The sequence below is a fragment of the Photinus pyralis genome, unplaced genomic scaffold (genome assembly GCF_008802855.1).
Source record: "Photinus pyralis isolate 1611_PpyrPB1 unplaced genomic scaffold, Ppyr1.3 Ppyr1.4_LG4, whole genome shotgun sequence".
Taxonomy (NCBI): domain Eukaryota; kingdom Metazoa; phylum Arthropoda; class Insecta; order Coleoptera; family Lampyridae; genus Photinus; species Photinus pyralis.
In genome coordinates this window covers 2,733,471-2,754,532 of record NW_022170511.1, presented here as the reverse complement: position 1 = coordinate 2,754,532, position 21,062 = coordinate 2,733,471, and the positions used below count along the sequence as shown (strand labels likewise).

The window sequence follows — 21,062 nt, the reverse complement described above, 5'->3', positions numbered from 1 at the left end:
CAAATTGTATCTTAAATTCATTCAATGCTGTGTAACACTTTATGGTTTAATTTTATATATAATTGTATTTTTTGGGCTTATTAAGACCAATTCCTATTACAGAAGGGTTGGATGCAATGAAACATCCCACCATGTAAAACTTTTTTTCACTAGAAAACATAATAGACAGAGTTATTGATTTTATTAAACAGTTACTTCTTCAACAAAAGTTACTGGTACTGGCACTGGTTAAAAATATCGTATAGGGTTTGTTTCTAAAATAATAAATTTTTAGTCTCAAAACTAAAAGTATTCCTACGATCAAACCATACCGCATGGAATGTAAGGAAACAAAGCTTGCCAACAATCTCCAGCACTTCTACTATTTATGCATCACTTGTGAACTCAACTTTTTTGAGCTGTAGACATGTCTGTAGTTGTGTTTTGCTTCAGGATGAATTTGGAAGGTTTTCCAGTAAGCTACTGTGAAAATTAGCATTGTCCATCTTAATCAGCGATGGTTCCTCTAAATTTGGTAGTACTTTTTCTTAGTAAACCCGATGGCATGTTTGGTTTATACAACTTTCGACGCAGTGAGCTTCTAAACTTGTTCGATATGAAACTAACGGATTTGTTATCGGATAATGCAGCAAAACGCATTTATGGTTAATAGGAACCTTATTAGCCAGTAGTCATTTATGACAAATTCTAATCAAGGGTAAATAGAGAAAAATTATTCTTTTTTTGAATTTTAAAGGTAAACCTACGTATCCAAATAAACTTTACATACTCCGCTTAGAAAATTTGTTTTATATCATAGACGCCTTAAGATAAATAGACTAATGAAATAGTAAATACAACAAGAGCAAAGTTTGGATATTTAAAGTTTCACATTCTGTTGACCGCTTATCAAGTGTTAATATTATTGCAGATATTGCGGTTTTTCCCGCTACCATGTGTGTTAACATCTCGGTACTAAAGCATTATATAAACCTAAAAGGCGCATTTAGCTCCAGTACACTTTGATCCTCATCAGTTTTCAATTAAAAATGCTTCTCAGTCTAGTGTGTTGTACTGTTTTGTTAATCACTGCGGTCCAGAGTGACTCTTTATCGCCAATAAATCGGACACTGTCTGATTTAAATCATATTCAAATGAGCAATAGCATAATACAAGTACCATGTAATGGTGGTAGACGGACTCATAGGGGATGTAGGGAAAACTTCATAATTCACCGGTAGGATATTTTGATTTAGTATCGTAGTGACTAACCTCCTTTTTTCAGTTGACAAAGGAATTACTTATTGGTCGTGTGCATATAACGGTTTTATTTACTTGCTTTACAGATAAATAAATTTATCTTCTCATTGCTTACCTATTATATGGATGACATTTGTTAATCTTCCCGTAGTTTCATTTCTATATTCGTAGTATTAAGTTCAATATTTTGTGCACAATCTTGATTTTAACTTTCTTTGCGCACTAATGTTCCTCAGGGGTCCTTTGTGGAGTATATTTTTTTCACTTCTTACAAATATGGGCGACAGGTATCCTTTAAACGGATTATAAAAACTCTAGGGCAGTGTTCGGGCATTGTTGCCACAATGTTATTTTTATTTTATTTGATAGGTATGTTTTTAACCAACAGGCTCTTATACAAATCCATACGCGAACCTGTATTTAAACCGGGTAATGGTTGCATGATATTTGTGTAACACAATTTGCTGGACAAAAACTTCTTTGCTGGTTAATTTAAATGATTAAACGTACCTTAGTGAAGTTTAATCATAATTGTATGATAACGCGCCATACATTTAAAATTTAAAAAAAAAAGTCGGTAAGACAGGTTTCTCCACGATCTTCGCTGATGCCATTGATTTGAAAGCAACTATACCGCAACACAGGGTAGGTGAGGAGAAGATTTTTGTCACAATAAAAAGGAAGATGTGAAAACAGTTGTCTCTTGTTTCTTCCTGGCGTTTTGATTAATGTTAAAAAGGACAAAATCTAAGTTGTAACCTACAGGAAGCGATATCTCAAATATTAGATCGTGAGGGAATATATAAAGCGTTAATCCATAGTCCTCTAGCTTCGCTCCATTGCCAGATTCCTTTAGCTAGTCTCGCCATTCTTACTTTGGGTACCGCCCATCCTATTGACCTAGTGACCCCAGAAAGGCAGCAAGCAACTCCAGTTGCCAAAGAAAATTTTGGTAGTTTAATATAATTGAAGGAAGCACATAAAACATGTTTCTACCAAATAAGGTGTTCCCTTACATTGTACGGGAGAACCATGATTTTATCATAGCTACCCAAACGTGCCAAGGCTCTCTCCACTTTCAAAACTTTACTATAAACCCAGTCATACCTCATGCTAATGCAACTAGAGAGAAGCTTGAGAACCTAGATTTTGCATTTCTCTCTTAGGTATTGTGTTAATTCCAAGATTATTTTTGCTTTTTTACCAGAAGGAAGTTCGAAAGACATTACCAGACTTAATAATAGAACTAAAAATCTACAAATTGCAATTCACTATTTTCAAAGTTAATAATAAATCCAGGTTTTTCTAAAAATTGTATTGTAGACGAATGATAAAAAACATTTTGCCCTCAAATGAAAAACAACAGGTTTGATTAATTTCCTAAACACATATGGGGCAGAAGTAAGACAAAAAGGAAGGCAGTTAAAGTGGTAAAGGATCCCCTCAAAGGGAAACTTCGACGTGAACAGGTACCAAGGTGTCAGGCCTCTTTTAAATCCAGAGAGGCCATGAAAAATCATCTTATAATAAATTTAAAGCAACCTTGATGTCTTCGATTTTGAGATGCATTGCTTTTTGTACTCGTTTTACGGCGATAACAAATAAATTTAATTTCCTTAAATTTGATACAACGTGTTGACTGTTGAACAACCTTTTTTGGAACTAAGAAAATTCTTGAAACGAATTGTCCGTTGCAAGGGGTGCTTCTGGATACAGCACCTTCCGCAAGTAACAAAGCATCAATATGCTTCCTAATGGCCAACTTTTCCCCATGCCACCATCGAGGTTCCGAAGGAATTTTCCGTTGAAATTGTATTTGAACACCAGGAGTTTTAGAGCCCTTTATCCAAGATAAAACAGTTTCATCTATACAAGTCGAGATTGGGTTAAGTAATTCCTGCGACGGGGCCTCTGTATCTCCGTTGGATGATTCTTGAACTAATGTCTGCCTCGATGCTGCTGCTGAGACTTGTAAATCTAGGGTCTTCTTCAACACAAATTGTATGTGAGGTTTTTTGTACCTTTGGAGGGTTTATTGTCACTTTTCTTCTTCTTGAGATCTTATCTAGACCGTTCCATGACCTTTGCGTTTTGAAGGCGTTTCTCCAAATCAGATCCAAACAAGTAGGTGTCAATATTACCCTCAGCCACTGCCTCCTTAAAGGATTCGTTCACGTAATTTATAATTAAACTTCTGCGGAGTAAGGATTCGTAGTGTTGCAAGTTACATAAGATCCTTGCGACATCGCTAAAAATCTCTATGAATTTTTCAGGCGTCGAGGAAGGATTGACACAAATGTGTGCAAAGCAGACGCCAGCTGGTGGCCCTGGGAGGGGCAAATTGACATCTAAAGGATAACAAAAATTATTAAATGTAGGTATAGTGCAGACCCATAAAGTTTTACTCTTGTACTGTCTTACCTCGATAACCAGAACAATTGTAATAAGAAGTTATCGACCAATAAAGTCAATTGACCTTTGACTTTGGTTACTTTGTATTTTACAACATTTTTTAATTTCTAGAAGGGGGCAGCTGTCCTTTCCTCCCTTTCTCTGGCAACGCTCTTGAAGGCAGTGGACAGATTAGTTAAAATTGGAGGGCAGATCTCACAACAATTTTGGGGCGCGTGGTACTGGTTTAGCAATTCTTCACGGTCTTTGTCGATAAGACGCAAGATTTCCATCCACCTAGTCACTCAATCGGTGTGAATGCTGCCTCCTTTGAGATTTTGATCCGCCTTTTTATTTCCCAAAATATTCATTACATCTAATTGCGGTTGTTCTGCCTGATCCTCATAACAGGAAACCGAAGGCTCAGGGGTCGAACCGGTAAAAACAGATGTTACGGATCTGGCCCTCTGTGCAGCAATTGCCCAACGTGTCCGACCCTCGAAGGCTGAGATAAATTCATATAATGAAAAATATCAATGTAATTTGAATGCACCCGTCCAAAACAAACCATGGTTTTTTTCTGATTAGACATTTGATCACATGTTACCCATCCACAATCAAATTTTTTTTATTTTGTTAAAGATGAGCACTGGAAATGGCAAAACTATGTATTTTTTTCAAATTTTGAATGTATGCCTATTAATTTGCCTAATGTTTCTAATGCTTCATTCCACTCTTTCTCTCCACTTTACCGTTATAAACATAACGCGCTATGGTACAATACAAAATATATAATTTACCTTATATTTTCAAACATTAAGTATATTTAATTCCAGCTATTACTGTCATTGGTTATGCCTGTTCTACAATTATAATAATGTAATACTGATAGTCGAATTGAGAAGGATACAGAAACTAACAATTATAGTTACTGTCAGATCTCAAATCGACCATTATTTCTACAACTTCTACGTCACTATTAACTAAAATGCTACATTCTGACTTATGGATATCGCGGATTCCACATCGGCATCCATGGATTTCAAGATCTGCAACAAAAGGAAAAATTAGTAAGTGGCTTAGATTAACAATTATTTAGACAGTTGTCAAAGAGACGCAACCTTTCTTGAACAATGAAAGCCTCCCTACATCGTACACCATTACGTCTACCATTTACGCAGGGTGCCTTTATGATGTGTGGTAGCACGATCTCTTCGTGGTTTTCTGCTAGTCGAAAATCAGGGTAAGGCTGATGGTAGTAGTCATGTTGGGCACTTACGTTCGAAAACCATAGGCCAATTAAAACGTACACTAACATATTGGGTATACCAGATATGGAAACGTCCATAATTATAGACACTGGCGCGTTGATAGTAACAAACTGAAACGTTGCTCTATAATTATTTAATTATTGAGAAAAGATTACACAAACGGTGACCCGCTGGCGGTTTCCTCTTTGTTAGTTGAGATAGGGATAAGCTACAAGGATGTTGAAAAGATTCTTGGAATGTTATCTCTTGAATGTTAGTAAACAATGAGGGAGAGCAATCACGCTCTTCATTCGCCACGACAGGTCATGCCCTAGTAACTATAATTGTGGTACTAAGAAAACCCTAAACAAAAAAAATTAGAATGGCCTCCAATGAATACAATTTGTTATGGTCTACGATTTTTTAAGTGACGAAGTTGAACAAATCGCTGGTTTTTCATTTTTAGGAGCGAACCTCCCTCTAGGTATTTTATTTTACCATCGATGCTGACCAAACGAGTTCATTATTATGCGTTAAAGAAAAACTTTGCTTTGTATTTCGTGACGTATTAAAAAAAACCGACAAGTAAATGAAAGTGCCGAAATTATAACTAAAAATCTGTCAATATTTCTTAGTGAAATCGATTCCATTTTTGGAGACATCAATATAATCGTATTTTTTGTGCAACTGCTTACAGAGGATTTTTTCTAACTAAACAGTCTAACTAAACAGTAATCGTTTCAGTCTGAGTCAACATGTCAGAACTATACTGTGTGAGGCATTGGTTCTATCACATTTCAATTACTGCGACGCTCTTTACGGTCCTTGTTTAGATTTGGCCGACGTAAATAGAATTCAAAAAATCCAAAACTCTCGCTTGAGATTAATTTATGGTATAAGAAAATATGAACACATATCCCACAAATTAAAAGACTTAAATTGGTTGAATATGGGAAATCGGCGATATGTACATTCTGTTGTTTTATATCATAAAATTGTCACGTCCAGAACACCACTTTATCTATACAATAAAATTGAATTTAGCAGTAATTCTAAATTTGTTTCGTTAATTAAACCACCTTGCCATAAAACATCGTTCTATGAAAGATCCTTTAATTACTGTATAGCGAATAACGCAATTGATAACTTACTTAAAAAACTAAATACCTCTAAATTTAAAAAATTAATTCGCCAGACCATGTTTGACAGGCAATGTAACTATTTGCATTAATTAGTACCATCATAGGAAGTATATTAACGCTTCAACACATTTTTTTTTTATTTTATTGTTTTTATTTTTTTTTTTAGTATTATTATTATTTGAGTCATAAATTGTGCCATTGTGTATTGTGTTAACTCTTTTCTGTAATAATTTATTAAATGATTGGGTTAAGTGGAAGAGCAGAATTGGAGGCAGTCGCCTACACTAACTGAACTTCGCCCCTTAAATTGCATTACTTTAATTTTGAAATATGTCATTTAGTTTATTTTTTACTTAATTGTGTGTATGTAACTTAATAAAAGACATTATTATTATTATGAAAGTTCAGTAAACTGAGCGGTGTACACTGTACACATATCATGTTCTCAGAAAGTAATTTCCATTTACCAGTAACACACAAAAACTGAAGTCGATCCCATTGTAACCAAGTCAAGTCAAGAGTATTATCTATAACCAGAAATATAATATAATATTATATAGTATATAATACCGATGGGTTTCCAAATACATTTTCCTGAAAAAAACATCTAATAGCATCTGTATTATAACTATGCGGCTATAGCTAGATGCTAAAGGCTTCAACCCATTCCATGGACGAGAAAATTTTTAGTTCAAGGTTTTATTTATTTCCGTTTAAGTATTCAATCATTATTGAAAAAGGAATTTGCATAAACTCTAACGTAAAGCTTTAATTGGTTAGTCTTAAAGATTCAACCAAATCAATAGGTTCGGATTTAGAATTAACATTTGTTTTAAGGAGTTTTTTTCCACGCTTTCAGTACTACACCAATTTGTCAAATTCAAGGTTCATTTTCTTGCTGAGTTTATTTGGTAAAAAATGTTAAATGAAAAATTTGATTGTAAAAAAAAGTTCATGTGCAAATAAAGGTGCATGTGGAAGTATTTCATTTTTGAATTAATTTCAATGCACAGTTATATGGCCATTTGGCGTTCTTTGTTTGCTAACAAGTTCAGAAGAGAAAAATGTTTCAGAATATTAAGGGAAGAAGTCTGCAGTAACCAAACCATAAAAAAGTAAAATTTGGGATAGCAGACGGCAGATAAAAATCCGTTTAATTGTTGTATAGGGATTACAGTTTTACACACTACACTAAAGCAATCTAGAAAGCTTTTGGAAACCCACAAACGTATTTGGAGGTTCTTTGACATTATCGGCGATTCTCACAGGCCCTTAAAGTTCTCATAATACTCTTTAAAAGCTCAGTTCTTATACGTTCTTAAATGTTTTTAAAGGTCTTTTGAACAAAACTTACTTATTAAAAATTTGAAAAGGTCATAAGAGCTTTCAACGGCACAAAAAGCTAATTGAACTCTCTGTATGCCTCTAAAAGATGCATGGAGTTTCTAGGTTTCTTTAGAAACTGTTGGCGATACTTAAAGACTCTCACAGACCTTTAAAAACCCGTAAATGCGGTTCCCTAAAACTGGAGAAAAGTAAAGGCGTTTTAGCTTCGGATTTTAAATATAAGACTATCAAAAACTAAAAAGGTACGTTAAAGGCTTGTTGAAGAATCTAAAGGGCACTAATGCGAATATGTGTCCTTAGCAGCTGCTAAACTCTAATAAAGCCTTTTAAGTTCAAATAGGTACCCTTAAAGGTTTTTGAAGAGCCTAAAATCTCAAGAAAGCAAGAGATTTCTCTTGATGAGTCTTAAAACGCTCTCAAATAAGCTTTGTTTGAGATTTATTGAAGAAAAACTCGAAGTTTCATGAAGGCTTGTAAAGCCTCAAATCCTCTACAAAAGGTTTTTAGCTTACACTACAACCATGAACCACTTTCTCTATTGGTCTGTGTGTGCATGCCGTAACTTCCTCTACAATTTTCAAGATTTAGTGTGTGCTTTTTCCATTCGAGCGTCTGAGCGAAGAAAATCTTGTCTTCAGTCTTATTACCTGAACCATAAGGATCATTGCACGTACGCAGGATTTTTCTGGGTAGTCCAAAAATGAATTCTACTACATTTTGAGATTTTGAAATCGATATTTATGCAATAATTTCGTTGAGTTTTCTTTTAATTTGAGGATATGCCAGAAAAACCGAAATTTGCCGATTTTCTTTTTATTTGTTTCTGATTCTATTTGAACATATACAAAAAAACACTTTCTCATTGCCACTTTTTGAGCTCTACAAGAAAGCTTTGAGAGATTTTTAATACAACGTTTCGTTTCGGAGAAATCTTCATCAACTTTATTTTTTTATATGGCCTGTAACAAAAGTACATACTGTTATTGAATAGCATTTATGATGACCAACACAACGATGTACGGCAGCCAAAAAAAGTTGGAAACTGTTGGTTTCAACAGGATGTGTAGGACACGAGTAGCATAAGTTGTTTTTGTTGTTGATTTATGGTAATAAAATATGGCCTTTTTACATTTTTCTTTCTACAAATATATAATATATAATTAAAATATATAATTAGATGAAACTGAAAGCCTAGCATTTTGACATGCATGCTTTTGTTTCATGGACACCTTATTTTCGTTTGGGTGGTAGAGCAAAGTTAATATAATATTTTCAGATGACGAGCCCTTTATAAATATCAAATAAACAATGCGAGTACGTATTTCAAAAAATAAACTTGAAGATGGCCCTAAAAAAACGAAACATAGGTCCCATATTACTATAGCTCGTAGAGAAAACGTTACAATAACAAAAATGTCTTTAAACAAAATGAAACTCCGCCAATTGCTATGTGTTATCCTTGAATAATAGCAAAAGAAACAGAATTACCCTTAAGTTACGCGTAAATGGAAATAAGAAGTGAATGGTGGAATTTTTTCCTATTTTGAGACTAATATCGTTAAAAGTGGATTAAACAAAACAAAATTACAATATCCACAATTTTCTTGTCAACTGCAACGCCCCCTCTGGAAACCATTTTCTCTAATACTAATCCTTACAACATTTTCGCAAGAGCTTTAATCACTGGCGGATTTTATGACTAGCAGCGTTTAAAATTCAAATCTTCATCAATCTATGGCCTACAATTTTACCTACCAGTTTAAAATCCGTTAAACGCAGGACGGCACTTTCCATTCACCCTCACTTTTCGGCCATTGCACGGAACACTTATAATATTAGCCGTATTCACTTCAGTAGTCGATTCAGGGCCTTTCTTTTTCATAAATTCTTTAAACTGTACCGGTTTGAGATCGGCCTTTACTACAAGCATACTTAAAACTAATGCCAATAACAATGAGAGTACTTTGATGTCCATGATTTTAAAGGGAAATGCGATCGTTACCACTGTAATGAGCAGTTCACAAAAAGATAAGGGTCAAACGGACAAGGATTGGTCGCAGTTTTATATCAAATTGTCGTTGCGGTCAATTCACATGATAACTTAGTAAAAATACATTCATATAGCAACTATTAATCAAACTGTATTGAGTGCGCAGTACGTTTTATGGAAGATGTTCCTAAATATGATGTAAATACGGAAGGGGCTTTGGTTTATTTTATGACTCATATAAAGGTAGGTCTGCAAACGTTTCGTTTCCGATCTACAAGGTGTTAAAATTTCAAGATTTTTGCAGTTTCTTTATATCTCCTCTGTAGTTTTTGAGATGTTTCGCTCAAATTTGAAATATATGTTACGCTGAAGGGCTTAGGTACATCACTGGCCATGCCCATGGTAGTAAGAATCTACAGGGTGTTGTTGGGCTCAATTTTTTTTTCGTATCTGCGACCGTTATAGAAAAAAAAATAACAATAGTATTTTTAAAATGGTCCAGTAGATCCTGGCTTAATTTGGATAATCTTTTGTTTTGATTATAGTTTTGACAGTTGGCATTGAACAAACAACAACAAAAATTTCCTGAAAGCCTGTTCAGCAGCCTTATTGAATTTCTTAGAAGTCTGGAAGCAAAACATTGACCACTCTTTTGGAAACATTATATAGGTGATAGGATCCTTATAAATAGTTTGAAAACTTTTTTGGCCTTTAGCCTTTTTTTAAGAAGTATTCTCAAAAATCTTCTATAGTCGCCTTGGAAACCTTTTTGACACTGTTATAAAAAATGGTTACAAATCTTATAAGTATTTCTATGAATTTACCAGAAGCTATTAATTCCGTTTACGCGACTTGTAATAAAGATTTTTCAAAATCTCCTTGGTAATCTCCAAAATTCTGAGAAACCTTTTCAAAAATCGCCGTCTTCTTAACTTTAATAAATTGAGAAGTTTTCCACAAATGCCAAAGAACAGCTCGAGTCCCCTTCTCATCTCTTAGCTGGTATCTTATGCCCCAAATCTACGGCTTACAACCCGAAAGGACTTAGTTCTTTAAAATAAATTCAATTGAATCTGTTTAGTAATTAATAGCAATGTTTGACGCAACACACGAACACATTTTCGGTTTCGGTAACTGCGCCGCCTAACCTTACAAACTTTTGAAGCTGACTTTTTTTTCAATAATAAAAATCATCATCACAAGTATTTACGTATTTATGGCATCATTTGATTTCGCTACCTTTAAAACTGCTGAAGATTTCTTATACTTTCCTTGCAACGATAAAAAAGGCACAAAATCCTGCTTTAAATGTGTATATTGGTTCATTTAACAACATCGACGATTTTAATACATTTCCGGTCAAATGCGCTTTAAAAATATCACCAGGCCGCATAGCATCTCGTGGTGGATGAGATGAATTTAGTACCGTGCAAGTCATACCAAGCGATAAGAAGTAATACTGAATGTATCCCAGGTAATTTTATAGAAACATTAATATAAAGTAAGTCGAAAACTGAACTACAGCTCGTAAAAAGACGTAGAATTCCAAAGTAGTTTCATGAATTCTATAAAAATTTCATAAATCCCAAAATAATTCCACTAATTCCATAAGAATTCCATGAATTCCAAGATGTTGAACACCAGAATTCCACAGTGGTTTGTCTCTCCTGATAAATTCAATTGCTTTTCAGTATTACTAGGAACAGGTAACGACCAACAACTCCATAAGGCTACTTTTTTTTAATAAACACTGGTTGTTATCATAGAGAAGCATTTTGACTCTTTGAACTTCAACCATATTTTCACATTTTTATACTTTTTTTTGAAACGGTAGCTGTCTGAAAAGTATAAACGGAACCATGTTAGAACTAGCAAAAACGTTTTTTCTCTAAAAGTAAATAAAAAAAAAGTGTTTCCCATTATACAACCATTCCGGGGACATACCGTATCGCTCGATTTAAAACATTGATAATAAAATAATCGTTCAACAGATTCGAATAGGCTCGATAGCAAACCAAGTCCAATTGAAATTTGCACAGAAGCCACAGGATTATGGCCTATAAATTGGTGACGGTGATTTAGGCAAGTCTTAGATCGAAGATGTGTAAGTAGTAGTTGTAGAGTAAAAACAAAAAAAAACAGGCATTTTAAGGTTTTAATTTGATACAAAGTCCATGTAAATCTGACCTTTATCTGCTATTAGGCCTTGAAATCAAGGTCTACATGTTTTTTTTGGCCGAGAGTTATTTTATTGTAACCGGGCATTCTTGTAGTAGAAGCTAGTACCCCCTGCCATCCAGAGAACATGGGGTAATATTTTTGTGCTCACCTTTCTACAATAATGGGAACGTAATCCACAAATGTAGAAGCCTATTGCGACTGCTAATCACATAGTAACACCTCCCCTTACCATACCCTCATGCCGGAGAAGTGATGCTTACTAGAAGAAAATGATTTGGGTAAAAGATGACAACACCCCAAATTCAAGTGCCATAAAACCAAATTAAGCGGCAAGTGTGAATCGCTGTTTCCATTCTGTTATACAAGATGAGATGAGATACTCTGCAAGATGAAGAATGCAATTTTTAATTACTCTTGGGCACCAGTGGGTACTGATACGGAAAATTTCACTAGGCTTTTGCCCTATTCAAAACGTAAAGGTGTAAACTGAAGTGCAAATAATTTTCTTTACCACTTACATTACTAGTAAACAGTTCTGCAAATACCAGCCTCGTCCTTTTTCTTCTTTCTATTACTACACTCGGCGCCAATAATTTCGGCCAGTTCCGGTTTTTGAATTAAAAATCGGCTGAAATATTCCCCGAACGTCACCCATTCGCATTTCACTTGTTTCACGTTATACAAAATACACAAACACGACAGGCACAGGAATAGGGAGAGGAATCCCGTTTTCATTTCGGAACGAGCGTAAAAACAAACCTTTCTATTTACTTTCAATGCATTATTCGAACGGTGAACCAACAGTGATAAGAGAGAATAAACAATATATTTTCATCACACAAAATTTACGTTATCTTGACAGGTAGTACTATCAGTAATGTAAAGGTGGGTCCGAGTAAAGCGAAATTAGTCACGCATGTAGCTATGTCGACAGGGAATGTTTAAATTGGTCTTTAATGGACAAAAGTGAAAGGATCTAAATAGAAATTACATGATACTACATAATTGGTAGAAATTTGTATTGAAAAACTGCTAGCACTTATTGTCGTAAAACCCATCTTTTGTGCGTAATTGTTTCATAATACTTGAGAGATGACCTTCTTACCGCAAAAAAACAAGCAACCTCGTGTTTTTCTGGAGAAGTAAAGATGAAGTAGTCAACGCTCCATTGTAAAAGGGGCGTAATAAATTTATTTCAGCTCTCGTTATAATAAAGCACATTGCAAAATCGGGTTGATTCTTCTTTAATAATGATCAATTTCTACTGCAGAAAATCTGAAAGTGAAAGTGAAATCGTGTGAGTTACTACGGAATCATAACGGAGAACACTCGCCAGAAATTTCTGCTTAGTTTCAGCAACCATATTCAAATCAATTAATGTAAGAGTAAGATCTTTATTTGTTTTAAGAAGTTATTTTGGTTGCATAAACTTAGGCGCCCCTCAGAAAAGATTTTATCATTTAAAAGTAGACATAGGGAAAACCAGTACACGTAACATTCCTTAATAAATATAATTATATATCATAAAAGCTCGTAAAGTGTCTTCACGTATCGTTTATTAATATTAATCTTGAAAATTGTTAAAAGCTCGTAAATATTCTTAAGGATTTTCAAAGCTCTGTTACAAGCTCTAAGGGCCATTAAAAGTCTGTGCTAATCAACCGATAAAACCTATTAAACACTTTGAAATACTTTTAAAAATTCGCAAAACGTGCTTTTAATGTTTCGTTAAGGCTATTAAAGACTAAAAAAAGCTCTTAGTCTTTACAATTCTTCAAAGTTTCAAGAGTCACCAAGAAGACCGTTTTGGTCGACACTAAGGTACACTTGAAAACTTTTGAAGGCTCTTGAATACCTTTAAGAGGTCTTAAATGCCTAAATACTTTAAATGAACAGATTAAGTACTTAGTATTTAAGCTTCTTAAAGACTGATGAACGCGTATGTTTTAAAATCTTCTAGAAAGTGTCTTCTAAGTGGTTTTATAGACTCTAGAACCGTTAAACGGTACTTGAAAGTTTTCACACGCTTGTAAAAGAGTTAAACATTTAAAGACTCTGATTCCCTTAATACACGTAGATGGTCTTTTCTGCTGATTGTATTTTAAAATCTCTTAAGGACTTATACAAGTACCATTGCTTGTAATTTTCTTGGCTTAGGCCAAAGCATAAACGTAAATAATGTAAATATTCCAAATACTGTAGAAACAGTTAGGTAACTATAGATCAATGTACAGATAACTGGTCGTATGTTGATCGAAAAAAGGTGTTAAAAGCACTTACGGCGCAGTCTTTCATTTAAGCGTGCTGTGATTTGTAAAAATTTGAATTTATATTACTTGAATATCCCCACCGATCCTACAACTCTCATTTAATACCGCTCAATAAGGGAAACAGACCGAAACTTTGGTTTTTTGAATCTAAAAAAAAATGTAGTTGCTAAAACAAATTGTGTGCCTTGAAGGCGTTCTTTTTTAAACATCCTATATTTTGGAACCCTACGTCTCATATTTTTAATTTGCGCCACTCTGTCTGTCAGTCAGTCTATCAGTGCCGTAAAGTGTTACAGTAGGTAGGTAACACCGGTCATTCGATTCGACGGAAGCAGCACAAGTTGGTTGAGCGGTTTTTGGGTTGAGCGATGGAAACAGGTTGGTTGAGCAGAAATGAGTTTGTATCAGAAAGAGATCAGTTAAACGGAAACGTATGCTTAGTAAAATGAAATCTGAATAATAATGAACATTCTTTCCTTTTATCATCATTTTGGGATATTCTTTTTGTGGGGCGTTGGTATACCGTTGCAATTTTTAATTATTAATGAGTTATCATCGAAGGAAAGATCAGGTGAATTCTTTCCTATTCTTAACCCCTTTTCATCTTAGCTAGCCTACGAAGTAAAAGTAAGGAAGGTAGGACCAAACGTAATAGAAACGAAGGGAGAAAAAGAAGAAGGTGGCTAGAAGAATGTTATAGGCCTTATATGAGACAACGGACGACCTGCCACTTTGATTCCGAATAAAAATTTTGTTTGCTTGGCTTTTCTTCTAGTCAAAAAAGAAATCACTGCTGTCTAAATTGGCGAGGATCTCGAAGAAGCCAATAAACAAAATATGTCTTTGACCAAGAACAAGTCCCGTGTCAGGGTATGTGCCTAACCAAGTTGGTTTGCAATTTCGTGAATTTATTATCATGACCAATAAAGCGAGCAGATATTGCGTACATTAAGATGCAAATATTATATCTACTTATTATCATAACCTTGCAATTCGTGTTAACTGATGCGGTCACCCTAACTAAATTTGCTTTTACCTGAACATATTTAACAAGCAATGCTGTAAAGTACTATAAACGCTTATTGGCCGCATGTTAGTACTAATATAAGAAAAAAGCGCCGCAAAGGCATCAAACGTAATTGAAAAATAGCTAAACACACCTCATCAATACTCCTTCACACATCGTAAACCAACACGAACATATCCAGCAATACAGGGCACTCTAACGATATGCCGGTTATCAAAGGAGCCACTTTTCTTTTTGCTCCCAGGCTGTTTGGGCACAACAGCCGTGCTTAAATTTTGACCGAGGCACATTTCGGTCAATACTACTGAAATGCACAAGATGCACAAAAGACAACGTACTTGGAAGTATTTCATAATTACAATAGAGCAAAGAACATAATAACAGCCTCCAGTACCTTCTTACATTCTTATCATTACAACCTGCAAATATTTGCTCCCCATTTCGAAACCCCGTCGCAAAAAAACGTGCGTAATCGTAGGCAATCAAGTTATAAACTTACCTAAGGAATTTCGCTAATATTTATTCGAAGGGTGGCACGCACTCGTTCTTCGCATTTGCTTGCTGACCATTCGGACACTTACTCGGTACTGTGATGACATTCTTCCTGACCGAGAAACACGTTCCGTTAGGTAGTCGAAAGAACAGGGGCGGACAAGGCTGTTCTGTACTTTCGCTCGAAACGCAGTAAATAATTAGCGCCACACCGTACAGTACCAACCAGAATGGTTTCATTTCGGCAACAAAACTAAATATGAACAGCGTGTGTATAGGAGAATATATTGAGTTATCTCACGTTATCGCCATAATTTGGTTTGCTTTAAGACTTACCTTTTCAATTGCTTCAGTGCAAAACGAGCTGCCAGTTTGAAAGCTTTATTTATATTCCTCTACAACAATTATTAAATAGTAAGGTAATTATTATACGCGCCGAATTTATCCAAAGAGATTGAAGATGCTTTTATCTTCGTTCTTCTTTTCTATTTCTTCTGATTTATTTCCAGATTCTTTGACGGTTTCGTCAGTCGACTTCACCTCAACTTTGGTGGCGGATTCCTCCTGTAAATTCGACTGTTGTATATTGACGACGGGTTTGGAATTTTTGTTAAATGTTCTAGTAATGAGAGTTTGAAGAGGTTTGGTAGTTACCACTTGTGATGTCTTAATGGGTTGTTGCAGGGAGTCCGGTAACTCGACGTGCTGCGATGATTCCACTTCGACCTTGGGTTTGTGGTTTTCAATCGTGAAGTCCGAGTCAACATCTATGATTTCTGCGGGAATATGCGCGAAAGGATCTGGGTAAGTTGGGAATTGGTGTTGATAGGGGTATGGCTGGACGTATGGGTTCGGAAAATAAGCTGGGTAGGGTTGATACATCGGCATGTAGGGATTGTATTGCATGTTCATGTAGTACGGGTTGGGATAGGGCGCGTACACTGGCGGCATTTGCATGGGCTGATACCCATAAGGGGATGAAAATGGTGGTGGATAAAATTGCGATGGATATCCTGGTAGTGCTTGGTAGGGATTCTTACTAGGATCATTGGCATGATGTGAGCTTCTGGCGTGTCTTTTATGGTGAGGTTTTGACAACCCACAGTTAAGTAATCCGAAAACGATCACAAAAAACAAAATTTTACTTGTGACACCCATTATGTGTCTGTATTAATCTGTACTTACGAGAAAACTAATAAATGAAGTCACACACTCGCCTTATCTGTTGACCCTTGATATACGTTATTTGGATTACTTTTAATATGTTACCGTCGGGTACCTATTCTATCAAACGCGATTGGCTGGGACAACGCACTGGAACGTTAAAATTTACATTAGATAACGACGGAAATTCTGTGTGTAAAGTAGTTCCAAATGTGTGAGTATGAAATTTCTCACTTTAAATCTTCTAGTTAGTACGTGTACGTATCGCGTATCTTTCGTTGGAAACATATGATAAGTACAATAAAGTCACAGTTGTGCCTTATCGTGATTAGATTTGAAAGTACAGTTACAAAGACAGGTAATCGCATGTCACTTTATATAAATGAAGCTTGTAATTAAATTAAATCTCAATTTACGTTTCAATAAAAGCCATAAATGCTGAATACTAGAACTAATTATTTACTTTTGTTGTGTACAAAAGATCGATGTTCATCATACCCGTACGTTAGGTAAATGGAGAGTTCTCATTTTCAGTCATGCCTTAGCCTAGTTTCAAAGGAATATCCTGTTTTTGATCCTTTTAACCTTCATACAGCTCTAGATTTCACATTTCAACCTTGAAAAATTTGTAATATAAATTTATATTATACGAGCACGAATTTCACTAATAGTCACTTAGGTATCCATGTTGGAACTGCCATTAACACGCCTCAATTGGCTAATCAATTCAGGAAACGAAGCTTAAAATAGTACAAAACCTAGCATTTTTTTCAAAATACATCGAGTTACATTAAGATTTGGGATCAAGATCATCTTACCCTCGTTTTCAAAATTTATATCATGCCGATGGGCGCTGTTCACTTTTTTATGGGTAAAAACTACCCAAAACCTATAAAACTATACGGGAGATTAGAGAGATTTGATACGTGGGCAGGCTTGATACACCTTCAAATTTCAATCCTGGAACATCACGTGTTGTTTGAAAGTTTTTAAGGTTATAGTGTGTTTCTTACCTATTCGAGGTAAGTTTTCTCATACCAAACGTAAGGATTTATCTGTTTAATAGCGAAATTGAGGAAATGCCTTCATATTGTGCAAGCGCATTTCATTTACAACATTGATTGATGGAAAAGTGTGTTTTTAGGAGGCATGTGAGAGCCTCGCCCGCGGTAGACGTATATCTGCCGCATGGAGCCCTCTGCATCTCCACTTTTTAACCCAGGTCTTTCAAAAGGATGTTACGAGGTTTTGAACTTCACATGTTACCACAGAAGGTCTTCACGATCCTCGTTTAGAGCTTCGAAGATCATCTTTATACCTGCACTGAGCGATCATGAGATCTTTCCAGTCTTCAGGCGGCGTAAGTTCGCATGGTCCTATTAAAGAGGCTGCGAACCTACTTATAAACCTTTTCAAGATCTGAGATTCACCAAGTTGTTCTCTTCGTCCCTCCCTGATTTAAAACATTCAAATTTGTTGTTGGCAAGTACTCCAGAAGGTGGTCTGCCCCACGCAACACGGTGTGCGTTAGCATTACAGCCAACCACAAGAAGGAACTCGCCATTTGGACAGTATTTCTATCACCTCCCTGATAAGTGGAACCTTTTCAGAGTCGTAGGGAAGAAAGGCTGAGCAGAGCACCAGGTGCCTGCTCCGTCCTCTGAATTCTTTCAGCTGAAGTCTTAGAGCTACGAGATCCCTGAAACAGAAATCAGACTTGATTCGTCTACCGGCATAAATGCAAGTTCTAGGGTTCAGTTGGCTGTCTCTCTTATAATAATGAGGGTCCTCCACATGCCCCAGGCCTCTTACGCGTTCTCTGTAAACCTAAGGTGCTTGTATGTATATCAATGTACTTTATCCGTTTCCCCAGTTTGGAATTTCTTTCTTTTCTATACTCCTTCGGTTCCAACAAGACTTCCTCAATTTTGTACAATGCCTCAACTTCATTGAGTCTTTCGGCTTTTCAAAAATTTTTTGTGCTTTTTCAGCTATTGCGGATCCTTGGGTGGTGGATAAAGGATCGCCGGCCCCGACCAACCCGTCAGGGTAGATAGGAAATACAATACCACTCTTGAAAACCAGATGAGAAGGTTTCCACAAAAGTCTGTGAGTTTATGAAATTATATAATTTATAACTATAGGCGCCACTCGCCACTCCGTAGGGTGCCGTACCTTTGATGAACGAAGAAGCCAAAGCTAAGAGAAGGACACAAAATAAAGACAAGGAGGTTATTTTAGTTCGCTTCGGGGCTTTAAATAATTAAATATTTGGTAAGTCAATAAATAAAGTAAAAATGGGTAGGCAAATTACATGGAGATAGCGATAGATGCTATTAAGATCTCACTCACAAAAATATACTACTGTCGTTTTTTTCAGATAATTTCAGGAGATGGATAATGAAAGGGTATATGGGTCAAGCAATTTACAATATATTATTAATTGATGGTTGAGTGACAATGAACTTTTTTCTGTACTTTTTTGGAGAGTAAAAAATAAAAAAAGAATTGGAAGAGATTCATAGGAACACGCAATATAGGGGAAGTAACGTGTAAAAGGAAAACGTTGAAGGGGAACGGTAAGATGAAGACGCAAGTAAATGAAAATTTTGATTGACAAACAGGGGTAGCTCTCAAAATCATTTTGGAAAAATCAAGAAAATGTTCTACATTTCACCCACGCCGTCGAATATTTGGGAATAAATCAAAAAGAAAGGGAAGAAACACACAATGGCGTAAAAATAATACTGAAGAAAAAAGCTAGAGTTCGGTACAAAGAACACAAACTGTGAACGCAAAAGGTGCCAAATTGTAACAAAAAAAAATAGATCGGGTATTTTGATGCCTTTTATTACTTCGGCAGGCAAGAGGAGCCAACCTTTTCAAATAATGAATATTAACTACCGGTGCATTTTATATGCATTTGAGGAATTTCTTGATGCTGATGAATAAGGTCACGAACGATCGTAACAAATTACCTCGCAACGTAGTAAGGCTACCATCCAAAACTTTCAAAACTAAAATTAAGACATTTTTAAAAAAACAAAGTTTTTACGACATTAACGAATTCTTGAATTGCCAATGGTCCTCATCCGATTTCAATGTAAGTTAGTCATTAAATGTTTTTGTCCCTTGTTTTTTATCCTTTTCATCAGAATTGACGTTTGTAAACAAAAAATTTTTGTGTTAACAACAATAAAGATTATTATTATACGCACAATTTTCAAAATGTAATGAAAATGCACCGCATGTGAATTAGCAACCTAATTTGAGAGTAATTCTGCCTGTCCCCTTTTGTTCATTTGATCGTGTAAGATTTGTATTCTCTAGTTACCAATTGAACATGTTACATGAACTACCAGGCGATAACAATAACAGCAAACGTTCACCTGACGTTTCCAAAATTTTGCACAAGAAGTAGGCGTTAGACTTATAATCTCAGCGCACAAAACCGGCAATATCCGATTTGTAATGGTTCTTCGACGTGGTGGAGTATGCAAATTCTAATCCTCCTAACTTTATAATCACAGTTCTCGGATTTTTCTTTTATGAGATAATTAGGGAAACTTTGCAACTTGTAGCCGATCTTAATATAAATGAGATTTGAACATTTTTATTCGGGATAAAAGTTAATCTAAACCCAATTAATATGATAAACGTAGCTTCTTTTTAAATGTTATGGTAACTGAAGTAACAGTACAAAAATATGGCCGGTTCTGTACTTCTGTAAGTTTGCCTGAATTTTTGTCAAAATACTTTGCCGGTTTCCAAATATGACTACAATACGACGAACAAAAACGACATTACATATCTACATGAGAATGGGCAGTTGCAGACAAAATTAATGGTCATATCAGGTGGGTCATACATAATAATACAGAAACAGTATTAAAGAACCTTAGGGTTGCTAATTTTGTCCCTGAATTTAGCTTTCTATTCCAAATTCCGTTTAGGTTGTAAAGAGTGCTTTAGACTCGGTCTCGGATTCGGTTTAATTTTTTCAATTTTTTTTAGAAATAAGTAAATAAGAAATGTTTTTACTAAATTATTTGGCGAATTTTAGTGTGCAGTTTGTGGGAAAACCAAAATGCCGTTTGGGATTGGTAAGATTCAAAAGCGCCAACCAACGAATGTAAATAATTGTGAATTTTCATTAAGCCGAGATAATTTTAGACATTTATACAAAATTTCGATTATTGATAGACAATCCATTATATGCCAAAGGAGGTGGGTTAAAAACTTTTTAATGAAATAGAAAAGCCCATTTCAGGGTTTTCTTTTTTTGCTATTAAGATCGGTCAAATACTAGGTACCTACATACCGGATATGTATGCAATTTAAAATGCCAAAATATGCATCCACATAATATGGTGTGCACTCGTTGTACCTTAAATGTGTAATTTTATGAAACTACTCGAAAATAATCGATAGTAAATAATAATTCTCGTATATACAGTTAACAAGATTTGCAAGAACAATTATGAAGGATTGTTAAGAAATATGGCTAGGGGGTTAAACTTTGGATAATTAAGTTTTTACTTTTCTATAAAAGGACTCGACATGGAAACG

The 21,062-nt window shown here is 35.3% G+C and overlaps 1 protein-coding gene and 4 long non-coding RNA genes across 5 annotated transcripts; 2 read left to right on the top strand and 3 right to left on the bottom strand.

Moving 5' to 3' along the window:
• The first annotated feature begins 924 nt into the window (after positions 1–924).
• Positions 925–1,381, top strand: LOC116169523. The gene is made up of 2 exons (XR_004144980.1): positions 925–1,216; positions 1,265–1,381. It is a non-coding gene; the product is annotated as an uncharacterized LOC116169523 (long non-coding RNA).
• A 3,020-nt stretch (positions 1,382–4,401) lies between these two features.
• On the bottom strand, positions 4,402–9,415 carry LOC116169525. Its single transcript, XR_004144981.1, has 2 exons — positions 9,125–9,415; positions 4,402–4,679 (listed from the first exon to the last, which is right to left on the bottom strand). It is a non-coding gene; the product is annotated as an uncharacterized LOC116169525 (long non-coding RNA).
• Positions 9,416–10,362: 947 nt separating this feature from the next.
• On the bottom strand, positions 10,363–12,449 carry LOC116169530. Its single transcript, XR_004144986.1, has 3 exons — positions 12,059–12,449; positions 11,689–12,002; positions 10,363–11,197 (listed from the first exon to the last, which is right to left on the bottom strand). It is a non-coding gene; the product is annotated as an uncharacterized LOC116169530 (long non-coding RNA).
• A 3,245-nt stretch (positions 12,450–15,694) lies between these two features.
• LOC116169521 (velvet complex subunit B-like) lies at positions 15,695–16,706 on the bottom strand. The gene is made up of 2 exons (XM_031485634.1): positions 15,984–16,706; positions 15,695–15,893 (listed from the first exon to the last, which is right to left on the bottom strand). The coding sequence occupies exons 1-2, from the start codon at positions 16,485–16,487 to the stop codon at positions 15,771–15,773; spliced, it is 627 nt and encodes a 208-aa protein (XP_031341494.1). The 5' UTR covers positions 16,488–16,706; the 3' UTR covers positions 15,695–15,770.
• Positions 16,707–18,524: 1,818 nt separating this feature from the next.
• LOC116169531 lies at positions 18,525–19,217 on the top strand. The gene is made up of 3 exons (XR_004144987.1): positions 18,525–18,602; positions 18,659–18,767; positions 18,874–19,217. It is a non-coding gene; the product is annotated as an uncharacterized LOC116169531 (long non-coding RNA).
• Positions 19,218–21,062: the final 1,845 nt, after the last annotated feature.